The sequence below is a fragment of the Montipora capricornis genome, chromosome 3 (assembly GCF_036669925.1).
Source record: "Montipora capricornis isolate CH-2021 chromosome 3, ASM3666992v2, whole genome shotgun sequence".
In the NCBI taxonomy this organism is placed as follows: Eukaryota; Metazoa; Cnidaria; class Anthozoa; order Scleractinia; family Acroporidae; genus Montipora; species Montipora capricornis.
This window is the reverse complement of record NC_090885.1, coordinates 74,291,288-74,306,448: the sequence shown is the minus strand read 5'-3', so window position 1 is coordinate 74,306,448 and position 15,161 is coordinate 74,291,288. Positions and strand designations below refer to the sequence as shown.

Genomic DNA, 15,161 nt, shown 5'->3' with positions numbered 1-15,161 from the left:
AACCATTTTTTCCGTTCTCTAAGAACTGTCTTATTGAACCACGTAGCATATCCGACACTTCTTTGTATCCGTCGCAACAGGATACAGAAATCTCGTAGAAGGGACAATTTAACTCCCCTGATAAATCACTGCCCTCCGTTTCATCAACTTTCCGAAGATGTCCCAAGTCTCTTTTTGTCCCAATTAATATCAGCATGGGAGAGGTTGAGTTTGTTTTTACGCGTTCTCTGATGTGCCGTCCAATTCTCGTAGCTTCTTCGAAACTTGCTCGATCGGTAATAGAGTACAGAACCAGAAATATGTCTCCACCTGGTAAGCAGCCATCCAACTTTGTTTGTGAATTCTGTAATGATCAAAATAAAACCAAGGTGTTACTAAAAATCAATAGAGCTGATTTACATAACAATATAATAATAATAATGATAATAATAATAATACATTTATATAGCGCCTTCACTATAAATATTCGATGGCGCTGTTAACAACAAAAAATTAAAATTATACCTAGAATTATATTACAATAAAATTATATTATCTGAAAACTATTCAAAATAGTTTAAAATATATTGATTTATCCAAGTAAAATGCTTTTTTTTGGATATGTATATATATAAATGACTGCCGCTCATTGATACGTCTAAATATTAAACAATGTTTTAAGGTCTTTTTTAAACTTTTATATATTAGTTATTTGTCTAATATTGTCAGGTAAACTGCTCCACAGTACGGGTCCAGATTGGAAGAAACGTGACTGCATCTGTATTCATGACAGGAAACATTGTTTGTTTCGGTGAAAAAAGGCGCACCACTTTAATCGCAAAAAACCAAATTTCTCCAAATAACCAAACAAGTAGAGGGTTGGAAAGAAGTCTAAGATTTTATTATTATCTCTCCAAATGTAACCATAGTATACTTTTGGAAATGATCAGTGATGTGTACTGGGCTTCATGAACAGGTAGGTGATCGATGACATATGAAGATCCTGAGGTGGCTGAAAAGTAACCATTAATTATTTGATGAGAGAGTAAGATCATAGAAAATATGAGTTAATTCATAAAATACGCACCTCTCCAGCGGTATCCATCAAATCAACGTAGATATACTCACTGTCCACCTCCATGTGATGTCTCCACGTGGACTCTAGAGATTTAATTTCAAGACAATTCTTTCAGTTTTTCTGAATCAAGAAGTATTTTTCTAGTTAATTACCGGCATAACATATACATACCTCTTACTAACCGAGTTATAGGGAGGTACTGTAAATTACGGCCCTCGTTTTTCCCCTTAGATTTATGGCCCAAGCGCGAGGGCCATAAATCTAAAGGGAAAAGCAAGGGTCTGTAATTTCCAGTACATAACGAGAAAACGAGGTTAGTAATGTATTTTTTATATATTTGTGGTAATCAGCCACGCGGGAAAGGAAGCTAGTTGAAGTCAAGCGGAAGGTTCAGGGGTGAAGAGATGGCGCAGTGGTGAGAGCACTCGCCTCCCACCAATGTGGCCCAGGTTCGATTCCAAGATTCGGTGTCATACGTGGGTTGAGTTTGTTGGTACTCTACTCTGCACCGAGAGGTTTTCTCCGGGTACTCCGGTTTCCCCTCTCCTCAAAAACCAACATTTGACTTGTTTTGTTAATTGTTAATTTCACTTTACAGTGTCCCCAATTAGTGCTCCAGCGCTAAACCTACTAGACACTTAAATAAAGTTCCTTTCCTTTCCAATAATTTTACATCTTTATGCATAAAAAAAGACAGGAAAAACTTGCTAGAGAGTGTTTTACCGAAATTTCAAATTTAGCGGGCCGTAATGTAAAATATGGACTGCTAATTTAGCTAATCACAGCGGGCGTAATATTTGAGAGATATTTAACAATTATTCTAGGAGCGTGCGTTGGATATGAGATGGTAAATAGCCAACCAGGCACGTAGCGCCGAGTTGGCTATAACCAGTCTCATATCCAACGAGCGCAGATGGAATAATTGTTTTATCAAATTCCTTAAACTCCAAAAGTTTGGAAATACGAGCGGAAAAAGAGAGAAAATCCTAGCGAAATCAAAAAAAACTTGATGAAGATGCGATGTTGTGTAATACCTAGTGTCTGTCAGACGCAGGCTCATCACAAAAACATTTCTTACCTTTTCGCGTACTTCTAAGCTTCTCAATTGATCCAAACTTTCCTCAAAAACGTTTTTCGTTTGCTTTATACCAAAAGAAATTTTGCTTTCTGGCGTAATTTTTTTTAGTTTAGCAACGCTAAGCGCAATCATTTACCATATAAGGTCAAACTAAGGTATATGGGCTGATAACCGAGTTTGAGTGAACCAATCAGAGGACGAGAATTGCATTATCCGAGGTGGAGAATTTAATAAAGTAAAATTATACCGTATTTCTTATGTGGAATTTATATCTTTAGATAGCTGGACCTTTTGAGCTGGGAGACGTCTATGATTAAAACAATATAAGGGGTTAGAGGAGGGAAGGTGAGGATTATTGCACAGCTCCGGTCCTGTAGCAACGGATCATTCTCATACCATAACCGATCAAAATCTTAACTCCACCCAACTGGAATTAACCAGTGAAATAGACGGCAAGCGTTGTTTTCTTCGCAAACTCAATTAAAGTGCACCTAACGTCAAAATATTTTCTTAAGCAAAAGTTAAATATCAAAACATATATATTTACCTTTGCTTCTCTAGATTAATGTGCCCTCATAAGGTAAGTAAGAGAAAGTTGTTGGAAATCGTTTGTCCACTGCCAAGGCAGTGAGAGGCATGGGCCTATTCCTTCAATGACGTCATAAACTACTTTACATTACGCAGTTTTGAAAGAACATTGGTAATGTAAATTAGTTCTCGACGTCATTGAAGGAGTAGACTCATACCTCTTACTAGCTCGGCAATGGGACAAATGAATGCCAGCCTTGTAACTCTCTCGTAAAAGTCAAACTCTAGAGAAGCAAAGGTAAAATAATCATTTATATGTTAGACAGTTAACTTTTGCCCAAAAAATACTTTGAGGTTAGGTTCACTTTAAGTAGCCTTACTCACCTAAAGTTTGATCATACTCCGTGATAAACCTTCTTGTCAGAAAACGAACAATTAGAGCTAAAAATAAAAATATGTTTTCTCTAATTAAAACTGTGACAAGTCACTGTGTTGAAGAAAACACAATTCTAGATGGGCTCCTGCAAATTCAAACCAAAGGTATAACATTCAGAGTTAAAATAGTTGATCAGAAATTTTTCAAATACCAGTTTGTCACTTAAACGCAAATTTCAATCAAAATGTTCATCACAAGCCTGAAAACTCGGGAAAACGTGAATAAGACCAAACCCGGTGTGGCCATCACCTCAAAAAAAAAAACTAAAGTACCCTAAATGACACAAGAAGATTGAGATAAGGTTATATTTAACAATTATTCCATAAGCGCGTGTTGGATATGACATGATAGATAGGCATGCAACGAGGCGCGTAGCGCCGAGTTAGCTTTAACCAGGGGCGTCCCGAAAACCTTTCGGGCCGGCCGAAAAGCCATTTGTGAATTTGGCAACGGCTTGTTTTGGAAAGCCGATGTATTAACCTGTTTTCAAGGTAACAAGAGGCAAAATGACTGTTTGACGACTTTAATCCTATCAGTTCTTGAGATACAAAGGAATTGTGACACCTGAGAATGGCCCGTTAAGTCTCGGGACTTTCAAGAAACAGGCCCCTAGGCTTTGGTAGATTGTGCTAGCATAATTTTAAGCATAATTTAGCAAACGAGCATTATTTTAGCCTTTATTTCAGTTTAGCACTGCTAGCATAATCCCAGCTTTTATGCGTTGAAAACAAAAAAAAACCCATCATAGTTCTAGAATAATTCAGTTTGTGTTTTATTTCTGTATTGTTTTTGGAAAATGTTGAGGTACGTGCTAACGCCCATGGTCAAATATGGTCTGGCAGACCAGGTTTCCCTGTGTATGACTCTCCTCAAGCCACCACGCTTATGGCTCGGCGGCTTGGCCCCTCAGGCCACAGATCAAAGATGCCGTCATCCTCGAGTACGTCTACTTCCCTTCCAGCGACCAACAATCTGATAACCTACCCCATTGGTCTTCTGCAGTTATGAAGGTTGACACGGATTCAGAACCCGGAAACGGTTGATTTTGATAGCATTTGTTAATCATTTGGCTTTTTGAGGTGCGCACATGCGTATTTGCGATGCTAAAGACTGTAAGACTGGAAGGTGGACTATATGAATGTTCATTAAAGTTAGAACGGGTAGAGTTAAGCTACTGGTGATCTTTATTTTACTCAAGATCTAAGTAGCATAATTTCGGTAACAGAGAGCATAATTTTCAGAAAGTAGCATAATTTTGGCATAATTTCTAAAAAATATGAGCACTGCATAAAGCATAATACGCTTTTTTTTTTCGGCACAATCTACTAAAGCCTACAGGCCCCAGGCCACAAATTGTAGATAAATATTTCCTACGTTATTTTGTAAAAGCGAAAACTGAAATCGCGTACAGTTACTGATATTTGGAGAGTTTGGTATAATACATGTAGTTTGTAGTTCATGTGCCATGATGGCTAAGCCAATCAAAACTCTAGAATTGCATTATCGTCCCCCACATTATCCAATGAATATTAATGATCTAGTTTTTAATAAAGCCTCTATATTTCTCAGAAGCAACAATATTTTTCCTCAGAGCAGAGATATACAAGAACCAATTTTTCAAATTTACAACCTGAGTTTAAAACTTTTGTGGTTCCGTATCAGTTGTTAGTCCTTAAGTCCCGCATTGCTTGACAACTTTACGTTGGAACCTAAAAGCTTATATGAACAATGTATCAATTATTAAAATGTTGCTAAACAATCAAGAAACACTTTTATCCAAATGACTTCAAGGAGAGGAACATGAGAGATCATGTCTCGGTTTAGGCTCATTTGTTTGTTAAGTGTGTCTCGTACCACAGGCGGGTTTATTATTTTCATTCATAACTTGTGAGCTATGGGAACAGCCGGTTTCAATTTTCTTCCAGTATTCAACAGATGGTAACTGAAAGCGATTATGTAACCATACATACAAGGGCAACATGCAAGGACAGACGAAAAAGAGAAAAATAGTTATAATTTTATGTCTCAGGTGGAAGCCAGCATATTCTGTGAAGGTAAAAATATTGCTTCTCCAATTATCCAATTATATCGTGGGGTGATTCCTTTTATCACAGAACCAAACATTGCATTTCTCTGCTTTTATCAATTGAAAGTCAAGAATTATTTTGTTGTTCTTATACTTCATTGATTCAAAACTGAACAAAAGTAATTTTTATCTTGTTAGCTTTGTCTTCAAATCTTATGTCAAAAAAATCTCAAGAACTTGTCTCCACTGCTGTGCTGCTGTGAATATTTCATCTTTCAACAACAAGACAACATGTCTACGTTTGCGCAGCGTAGTGAGATATTGCTTTCAATGTCTCCTTTAATTAATACGACATTCAATTGGCTCTGAATAAACTTTTAATTTCTTTATTTCCTTGAGTCAGACAAATAATCTAAAACACTTGAACTTTCAAGTACCATATTGCTTTTCGAAAGCAATAAATGAAAATCGAGTGCTCTGATATTGTTGCTATTTACCGATAAGCCGATTATTACGATTATATGCTTGCCATGGGATATAATCCAATATTGCCAGGCACGACATTTTCAACTGAATAAACTGGGTACCAACAACTAACCTGATTTTCCGACTCCATCCTTTCCCAGCACAACAGTTCTAACGGCCTTCAAATTAGGCTGCTGACTTGTTTTTCTCCTTCGCATATTCCAGCCTAGTCCTAAAGATAGCCTGCATTCATTTCTTGTTAACTGAAGCGGAAATAAAATGATATCTTTACTCAGTGGAAAAATATGCTGTTATCTGTAGGAATGGGACAAGAAATCATTGCAAAGGCTGCCCTCCGAAAATAGATTATTTTGAGGTAAATATAATAACCGGTTGCTAGCTGGAGTACCGATCCTCACCAGTTGACAATTGTAAGAGCTCTCTTGACTTAGTTTGTTCAAAACACGCGATTTTCAGTTTGATAAACTTCGTACATTTGCCACTTTGCATCACAAAAAAATCGCGCTTCAAAGAAGTGGTGGAGTTAACATTATTTTCGCTGCACCTGCACTGGCCACTAGAAATGTCTACCCATGTCTTGTAAGAGTAAGAGCTCAGATAATGCGGGTTAACCTATTAACTGTGGTTTCAGAGCTTAATACGTATTTAGTATCGTAAACAACTCTTCAAGTCAATCCTGTTGGTTAAAATCATTAGTTAAATACATGTGACGGCGAGATTGAATCGCTACCGTTCCTACTTTTAAGCTGAAGCTGTACCTGAGTGAATGATGTCCTGTTCTCGTACGGTCAATATTATAGCTCTTGCCGATGATTAGCATTTGGACCTTTTTTGTCTCTAAGTGAAACCGGTTTGTAATTACTTGTCATCTGCGCAAAATCAATCGACTTGGTGTATTGGTTACGCTCATGAGACCGCGAACAAATGTTCACAAATTTGAAGATTGCTTGAAACAAAATCTTTGGATAGAGCTAAGTTGTGCGAGTATAATAAGAATAGTGGTTTTTTCGTCTCGATGGTTGAATTAAGAAGTACCTTCTTCCATTCTGTCACTTGATATATAATTGCAAACGGAGGCGTTTTGTTCAAAAGTACATTTTTACAAAGCATCACTTCAGTTAATAGTTCATGTAGTTATTGAGGTAAATATAACAATAAGCGGATTCTTAGATTCGTTACATGCGCGACTTGCCACCACAAATGGCAAAAGTACTCAGTCCAAGGCTAGTGTGGTTTTCTTTGAGAACATTTTTTCTCTACTGAGGACAATTGTACATCAGTTGTTCTATATAATTCACGTTCGAGTCGTCCATTGTAAAAGGCAACTTAAGTTGAGAAGAAATACAATCGAAGAAAACAGCAAATTACTTTCTGAACTTTATTTCTATCATATTTGGTCCGAGCCACTTTTTTCCTCTTCAATAGTGCCGCCATAATATATCCAATGTGATCCACCCCCACCCCTGGCTATTAAGTTAATCTTCAATCACTTATTTCACAATTATCATCTTTAGCGGGCACTCCTAAAATCCTTTGATTAATTAAAACTACAAAACAATGAGCACCTACACTGACGACCCTTGGGTCACAGGTTATTGGAATTGCAGGAACTCTGCAAAATTATCAAAAGCCAAAAATGATCGTTGGTCCACTCTGATAACACAGCCATTATCAGTTCAGATAAGAAGCGTGACATTTACTATAAAGATTTGTTCAATTTGCCTTTTTTTCCACAAAGGATTCGTAAGGCTTTAATTTTCCATTCCTTGGTAGATCTTCATCGGGTCAACTGCAACGTTTCTGGATCCCCTAATTGAGCTGGCACATGAGTTAAATATTATGTGGCCCATATCTCAAGTGACAGTACAATTTACGCATGCTCGCTGTCACCAGAAATGGCGGCACTTTATGCCGGCAGAAACCAAGTTGGAAACCATTTTTTTATTCCCATATATATATATAGATGGTTTTCACCTGATGTCACAGCTGCCATGTTGGTGCACAGAACAATAGAGAAAAAAGGCTTCTGGGAATTTAACTCCATTATAACGCAAAACATGAGCCATGATAATTTGCTATTGTTTTGTGCACCCAAATGGCCATCTTATAACGAGATTGAAAACCATCTACAGGTGTTGCAACTCTATTCGGTACACGCTATCTTCTCAATGAATTGAGATCACTCTATTGTAAGAGCGTGTTCGATTGACCCTATTCCGGAATAAGAATACGAGGAGTAATGATTAAAATGCTATTTTTGGCGCGTTTTGAAGCTGCAAGGATGATAAAAATATGTTTAAAATAGCATTTTAGAAAATGTTTGACAATTTTAATGTGAATCTCCGCAAAAACGAAGGATTTCCAACTTGTATTCCATGTATTCCTATTCCGGAATACAGTCGATCGAATGCACCCTAAATGTGCACTTCGCTTGGTCAAAAAAGATGTGAAAAGCATCATAACCCGAAATAAGAATATAAGCTAGGTAAAGACGCTTTCTTATTTCATGACTTGCGTTTCGTAAACTGTGTAGCTATAATAGGGATTTTAGAGCCCTCTAAAGTTTAGAATTTCTCGCCAATAAGAGCAAGAAGATGTTTCACTGAGCGACCTCTCGAGGCACTGTCGCAGGATTGACGAAACGGAAAGCCGGGACGTCGAGTGGACGTCGAATCCTCCATACTGAACTCCGCAAACGGACTAAAGAAGTGGCTCTTGGATTTCCTCGAGGAACCGGGAACACACTGCTCTCTCTAGATAACCTCCAGTATACGATTATGTAGTTTTCATTAAAACAACAAAAACAAACTTACTTTAAAGTCTGAGGAGGCGCTTCGTGAGGAAACGAGGAAGGGAAGTGCCCTATTGAGGTGGCAAAAGGCTACGGGGCTTGGTTATAAACAATCACGAGGAAAGAGGATTTGCAAGGTGGACTTCATTTGAAATAAATGGCCAAGCAATCAGTGAGAAATGTGTGGTGTGTCGGATAAAAGATATAAATCAAATTTAAAACTAATTGAACTTGAAACTTTGAAGTTGAATAGTTTTGCTGAAAGATGTCATTTTGACATTCGCAGCGGTGAGAAGTCTCTAAAAATAGATGGTAATATGAATTCAAAGAGTTAATTCTCTCAAGGAAATAGTGCTTTAATTTCGAGGAAAAGACAAATCGACTTCAAAGACACTGAAATTAAGTTCTCCAGTATACTCAAGACGGAGAATTTGTTGCATTTAACGTTTTTTTTTTAATTTCAGCACTGTATTTATCTTAAAAAGGGGGAGGGGTGGAACAAGCGAGTTGCAGGTCGGTGGTACCTATAGATATTTCCGGGATTCTTGAGTTCCAAATATATCTCTTACCCTTCTGGTAAGGTTGTCCACTTTTTTCAATGGAGGAAAGTATAAATATTTGAAGATGGTCACCTGAGAAGTACAAATGCTTAAAAATTTCTACTATCTTTTCATTTATCAAACCATAGCGACGAAGTCATCTGCTCAACTCCGGAAGACGGCGAAGATGGAGATGTCGCATCTTTCTTATGATCAGTTTTAAAATTTTAAAACATCAAATACTCGGCGATTAGTTAAGTGTTGATCACTTTATTGCAGCCCTCGATGAGGAGGTTTCTGAAGCGTATTCAGCACTGATTTAGGCTAACTGCATTAGCGAGCGGGAAGACTTGTAATTTATCAGCGACAACAGTCAGAATGTGTGCCCTCGTTTTTTTGCTCCCCTTGAAAGCCCGAAAGAATAACTGTGTTTGGACAGCTATTATTTTATCGTCTGTCCGATGTCTTTTAAGTTGCGAAACAGCAAATTACTGCGAATAAGTGCACTTCTTAAGAGATTATCTATCGTGCTAAAAGAGAGAAGAGTACAAAAATATTTGCTACAGCAAAGTACATCAGATTGAATAACAGAACTCACCTTGTAAGAAAATGATAGAATTCACATTTAAACGGCAACAGCCGGGTGCCCTTACTTGTTTGAGGGGCTGAAGGGTAATATCTCCGAATTCAGAGCTAATTCGATATTTCCGGATTATTTAAACAGTCTAATCTGCTTCAGTTGTCAGTAGATGATGACAGAGTCAATACGCAGCTGTTAAAGCCTATCTCGGGAGAGGTTTACAAAACTATTCTCAATGATAAATAATTTTAATAATTTGCCAGAACTGAAACAACGGACATTATTAAACCCACTCAGTGCCCACTGAGCTGTGTATCCACTGAAAATAGAGGGGAAAAGAGCTACATTCTCCACATCGATAACCGTAATAGATTCTTATCTTCCCGACTTTTGTATTTTAAAAAAAATTAAAAAGATTGAAAAGTTGATAAGCTCATTTGATAGAACATCGATTGTCGGTATTGTCTCAAGACATCACATTTGATATCGGCGAGGCTGTGAGGTCGTAAAGAGCTGCAGTGATAACAGTAATAGGTTCTTATCTCTCTGCCCTCCGACTTTGCCAAAACAAATATGGAGATTGAAAAGTCAATATGTTCATTTGAACCTACATCAACTGTCAGTATTATACAATGACGTCATGAGCGGAGTGTAAATGAGCTGTAATTGTCTTGTGTTTGCTCCATCATAAGACGAAAGACGAGTACTTTCAAAAAAATATCTGTTCGGAAGGAAGATGGGCCAGATTTTCGAATATTTGAAGTCAGGCTCTCGAGGCGCACTAAGACTTTGGTATCCGGTATTTCGAAAAAATAGAGAAGAGTCTGAAGAGCGAACCAGACATTTTAAAACCTGTTAAACCACATCGAAGAGCGCTAGAATTTTACTGAGCTGAGCAAGAGACAACTGTGATTGGAATTAGCATAATATTTATAACTTAATTCTGCCATTTTCGTCAGTTTGTTTGAGAATCACACTTAAAGCTCCTAAAATGGAATGTAGGCTTTTTGATTAGACCCGTATACGTAACGGTTGCTAGAACTTTCGGACGAGCCAAAAAAAGCCACCAAGAAATTTCTACAGATCTGAAATTCTTTCGCAGTTGAGTTCTACCTGCAGGCTTCGTTTTATGTTGCGTCCCAGGCTTGAGGGAATTATTTTGCTGATCGGCAAGTGAGAGGAAAGCCTTGACTTAGGGCCTGATTACATGGAGAATTTCAGCCCGGTTAGCCGGGCTGAGATTTCAGCCCGGGTTCTCAAAAAATCGTCTTGAAATTATAGTGGCGATTACATGGAAAAAGTTTCAGCTCGGGCTGAAAATCCTAGCCAGGTTTTAGAAACCGCAAAAAGTCCATGTAATCGAAATGAGATTTAAGTCCGGGCTGGAAAAGGAACGTGAGCATGCGCACCAATTGTGTTTTCGCATCCGAGTAACTTCTCACACAAATTTGCCTTTTGCGCCCGGGCTGAAATTCATCTTGTAATCGCAACAAAATTGCAGTCCGGAGGGCGGAGAGAAATTTCAGCCCGGACTGAAACTCGCCATGTAATCGGGCCCTTAAACCATTGAAAGCTGCCTAGAGTCACAGAAGGTGCTCTTTTCGATTATATACACTGAATGATACAGACTGTGTTTTGTCGCTCATGTTTCCTTGAAATGATGTGCAGAGAGTGTTTTTGTGGCTTACAACCGAAGATAGGAAATTAAATATCTGCGGTCATTTGACCAACTACCGATCGAGGTTGAGAGAGGTATTATTCCTAACCCGGCTAAATATGCATCACAACTCACGGTGTCATGGAGGAATCAGAACCTACTAGCCTAAGAAGCCTTTAATTTGTTCAGTTGTCCGGTGTGGAAAAATTAAGATAGCCGTTAGTTTCAATAAGTCAACGTGACTTGTACGGTCAGTTATTAAAGAAGCCATTTCTCATTCTTCACTAAAAGGGAAAACTAAGCGGACTGGAGGGTATCCTGTTTGAGATATCACTAGAATATATACGTAAGTCTCGTGATAATGCCGCAATGAATGCTGTATCGAGAGTAAAAGTAAACATGTCTTAAGGTCACCTTTCTAACAAATAATGAAACAAGTGAAGAGGGATATTTTTGTTCGATGATCTCTCGGGGATATTCTGAAAAAAACCCGAGAGCTCCTTTGCAGAAATTTCGTTCCGATTACTGGTTCGAATGCTCCACAACTGAGCTGTAGGAGACTCGTAGGAATGAGCTCGGGTATGACAATATATAGTTTCGGCTGACTTTATAAGTGCACTACACACGTATGTCACCGGGTTGTAAGAGAGCGAATGTCTGTGCTGGCAAATAGGCGCGCAGCGCGTGCATAATTCACGAAAATAAACAGGTATGTTGGAAGCGTTCTTGGATTTCAACAAATGAGCCCCAAATTGGCAGGAATTTTTGTGACGCTGATAAATAATAAAGCAGCTTCATGATTTTCAAAATGATGGAATTAGCTGGTGACTGAACAACGTCGTCTAGGAGAGTGAATTTTTGACTTTGCAGAAACAATGGTTAACCTTTGTGATCTTTGTGTTGAATTCACACATTTCTTGTCGAACTTTATGACACTTGAAAGAAAAAAAGAGCAAAGTTACAAAAACAAAAACCCGGTGTCTTGCCGTCACAGATGTATCCTTTTTTTTCGTGACTTGTCAGTAACACGCAAGGTAACTTGATCACAGGTGGCCGCTGAAATCGATGTCACTTTCTATTTTGCGATTTACGTAATTGTGCAGCCAAAAGTACAATAGAAAAATTGAACGGAGCAAAAACCTTCCAAAATGTTTTTGGCTGATGGTAACTTTTTATAGTCGCGGTACAAAATTTATGTGTTTTCTTGTGGCAAATTTTGTAACTGACGGCACATTTTTCTATATTTGAAAACTCAATAAAACACTTTTCCCTGAAGTCATTATGGCGTAGCCAATGTATGCTCACGTTGCCATTAGCGACGGTTATATTGACGGACAATAAAATGATCAACGTGATTCTTCTCCTGAAATCCTTTATAAGTAAAACACTTGCCAGTCAGAATGTTTTTTCTCGACGACATTATATGTTTCATATGTTTCTTTACATGTAGATGTTACAGTAATTTAAATTCAGTTTAATTTTAATTTCAACCTTGGCCATTTTATCTTAAATTAGGTTGAAATTGAACGTAGGAAACATCAACAAAAATCCATCAATTATTAGCACGTACGTCTACTATATTGGTAAGTAAATTGGTCCTATAGAGGTAAGTGGATGAAGCTAGTGTAGCTTAAATTTTCATGAGTACTTTATAAGTCTAAGCACTGATTTTAAATGGTTAGCATTGAGGTTGGGGTTAGGCATACTGTGCATGATAACCGATATGATTCTACTTTTCTATCTCAGAGATTCTTAGAATGCCGTTGTTCATTGATGAATCTCCTTTGGAGGGCAGGGAGCAACAATATTGAATTATCTTTTAAGAAATAAAAAACTGAAACATACATGATGTATTGTTGATTTTTAATTTTCTTAGTAATGTGCTCTATCTTTTGCTCACTTCGAATTCGTAATAATCAAAATTTTGAAAAGTCAGGAAAAAGGATTTCATAATCCATTGACCAGAAGCCATTTTCTAGGCTCTTGTTTTATTTTATTTATTTTATTTATTAGCTTTGTCCAATAAACATTACAAGAATACAGTGACATAACAGAACGGACTGAAAATACAAGTAAATGCATGGATAGGGATACCGCAACAGCTAAGGACCCGGGTTTTAGTTTTGCTGACAAGTACTGGAAAAGAAACCTCTGCCATGGGTCGAAACTCACCATTTTGAGTAGCACGGTCGTTACTTAGCGACCGAATGCTCGCGTGATACTTCATGTTCTGATGGCTCACTTGGCAACAGCGGAATTACTGTAAAGGAACGCGCAGGACATAGCGGGATATTTGACGATTTGTCCTTCAGAATCAAGAGCCCACTTGATGCAAGCAATTTTTGCTTGCCACCTTTAACTTCTTCACAAAGTTCCACCGGCGGCCATATAACTGTGGATGAGCTGAAATTTTTTTCAAGTCTCACTTTATGTCATTTACGCATGTGCAAAATGGTGGTTGTTGTCGTGAGGGCTTGGAAATAGATTAAACTCATTGGGAGAAAAAAATATCTAGCTGTTTTCAATCGGTGGCTTGGCGGTCAATACAGAGGAGACGTAATCTTCGATTCCTTGGAGCGGCATGGAATGTTGTGGAAGCTCAAGGTAAAAATGTCACAGTCCGTTGGTAGTAAGAAAAAAAGGGAAGGAAAGGGAGAGATGGGAAGTGGAAGAAGAACTGAAGGCAAGGGAAAGATGGAGGAGGAATTTAATCAATGTGTCTATTTTCATTATTTTCTTTTTTAGCCCCCCTAAAAATCCATCCCCAAAAAAGGGAAAACCCTTCTTTAGACAGTTCATAATAACCTATGTTGAAAAAATCAACGTAGGTTGAAATTAAAATTAACCTGAATTTAAATGCTCATTTTCTAGTTTCTAGTGAATAGAAATCTCTCTCTACGCATACTTTTTGTTCCTTCGTAACGCTTGAACCGTGCCGATTGGTTTTCCAGGAGAGTGTCTCGTTCCGATGCTATGCTTTCTTGGAAATCATGGGGAGTTGTGCAGCGCTATTTTGGGGGAATTAACGGACATACTCTTGAGCTGATATCGTTAAACTCGAAAGTTCAACGTAACGTGCAAGGGAATCCGTTGAGGCATTTTACCCCTTAGCCCACTCCTGAGTCGGCGGGTGTCAATGTCTCTAATCAAGATATCTCTGTTTGCTATGGTATATACCCACATTAATGCATACGATTTTCCACTATTCTCGTTGATTGGGCTTTTTTTGTGTTTCAGTGCGTCGGAGAACGCAGCTGTTAAAATAGCGGTACCGATGATGTCCCCTTTGCCCGGGTGGTGGCCATTGTTGAATGTGCTGGCAACCCGCAGAATCCAGGCACCCAAGAAAGGGTCAGCTGATGTGCTTCTTTTTCATTCGAAACATGGCTTTATATCTGGATCATGTCCGCATGACCTCTGGGCGGTTCGTATTGAACAAATCTAAATCTTGTCGTAAACAATCTAACATATGCCAAATTCGGTAAAATTCTTCTTTTCAGTCTTTGCCGATGGTGACCCGAGTTTTCTTGCCACCAGTGTCGTTCCCGGTTTGTTCCAAACCCAATGATTATGACTTTAGGAACGATCAGGGGTGTGGCTATCAACGTAAAAAGAGAACTAGCCAAACTTTGAAGAGTCTCAAGGCATCTATAGACCTGTCTTCTAAAGAACGCAAGGAGATCGATTCTGGCTGGTAGGCGACAGTCTACTTCATATCAGAGGCAAAAGAGTGCTTTAGAAGTGGAATTTTCAAAATTCTTGGAGTCTACTTAACAACGAGATATTTTCACAGCGTTACCAGGTGATGTCGTTGATTTCTTGATTTGGAAAGACGGTTTTGGTAAGACAGTAGTACATTTTGATACGTGTCCATTGTTTGCTGAAGAGTGTTTCTTCCTGTTTGTGCCCTAACCGTTTAGTGTATGGTTCGGTTGACTCGCTTTTTGGGAAATTGAGAGCCATGTTCAAGACGTATGGTAGAT

General features: G+C 38.3%; 1 protein-coding gene across 3 annotated transcripts in view; it reads right to left on the bottom strand.

Moving 5' to 3' along the window:
* LOC138044077 (ras-related and estrogen-regulated growth inhibitor-like) overlaps positions 1-9,623 on the bottom strand; it is a 10,815-nt gene extending 1,192 nt beyond the window's left edge. Inside the window, exons 1-5 of one of the 3 annotated variants that reach the window (XM_068890706.1) lie at positions 9,540-9,623; positions 5,724-5,853; positions 3,048-3,104; positions 1,067-1,140; positions 1-343 (exon numbers count right to left, since the gene is read on the bottom strand). The exon at positions 1-343 is cut by the window's left edge and continues 1,190 nt beyond it. In XM_068890706.1, the coding sequence (XP_068746807.1) occupies positions 1-343; positions 1,067-1,140; positions 3,048-3,104; positions 5,724-5,808 (559 nt within the window). In that variant the 5' untranslated portion in view covers positions 5,809-5,853; positions 9,540-9,623. Of the gene's footprint in view, positions 344-1,066; positions 1,141-3,047; positions 3,105-5,723; positions 5,854-6,369; positions 6,415-8,424; positions 8,542-9,539 lie in introns of those variants that run through there. The other 2 variants (XM_068890707.1, XM_068890708.1) reach the window with 2 other exon arrangements.
* Between the last annotated feature and the right edge of the window lie 5,538 nt (positions 9,624-15,161).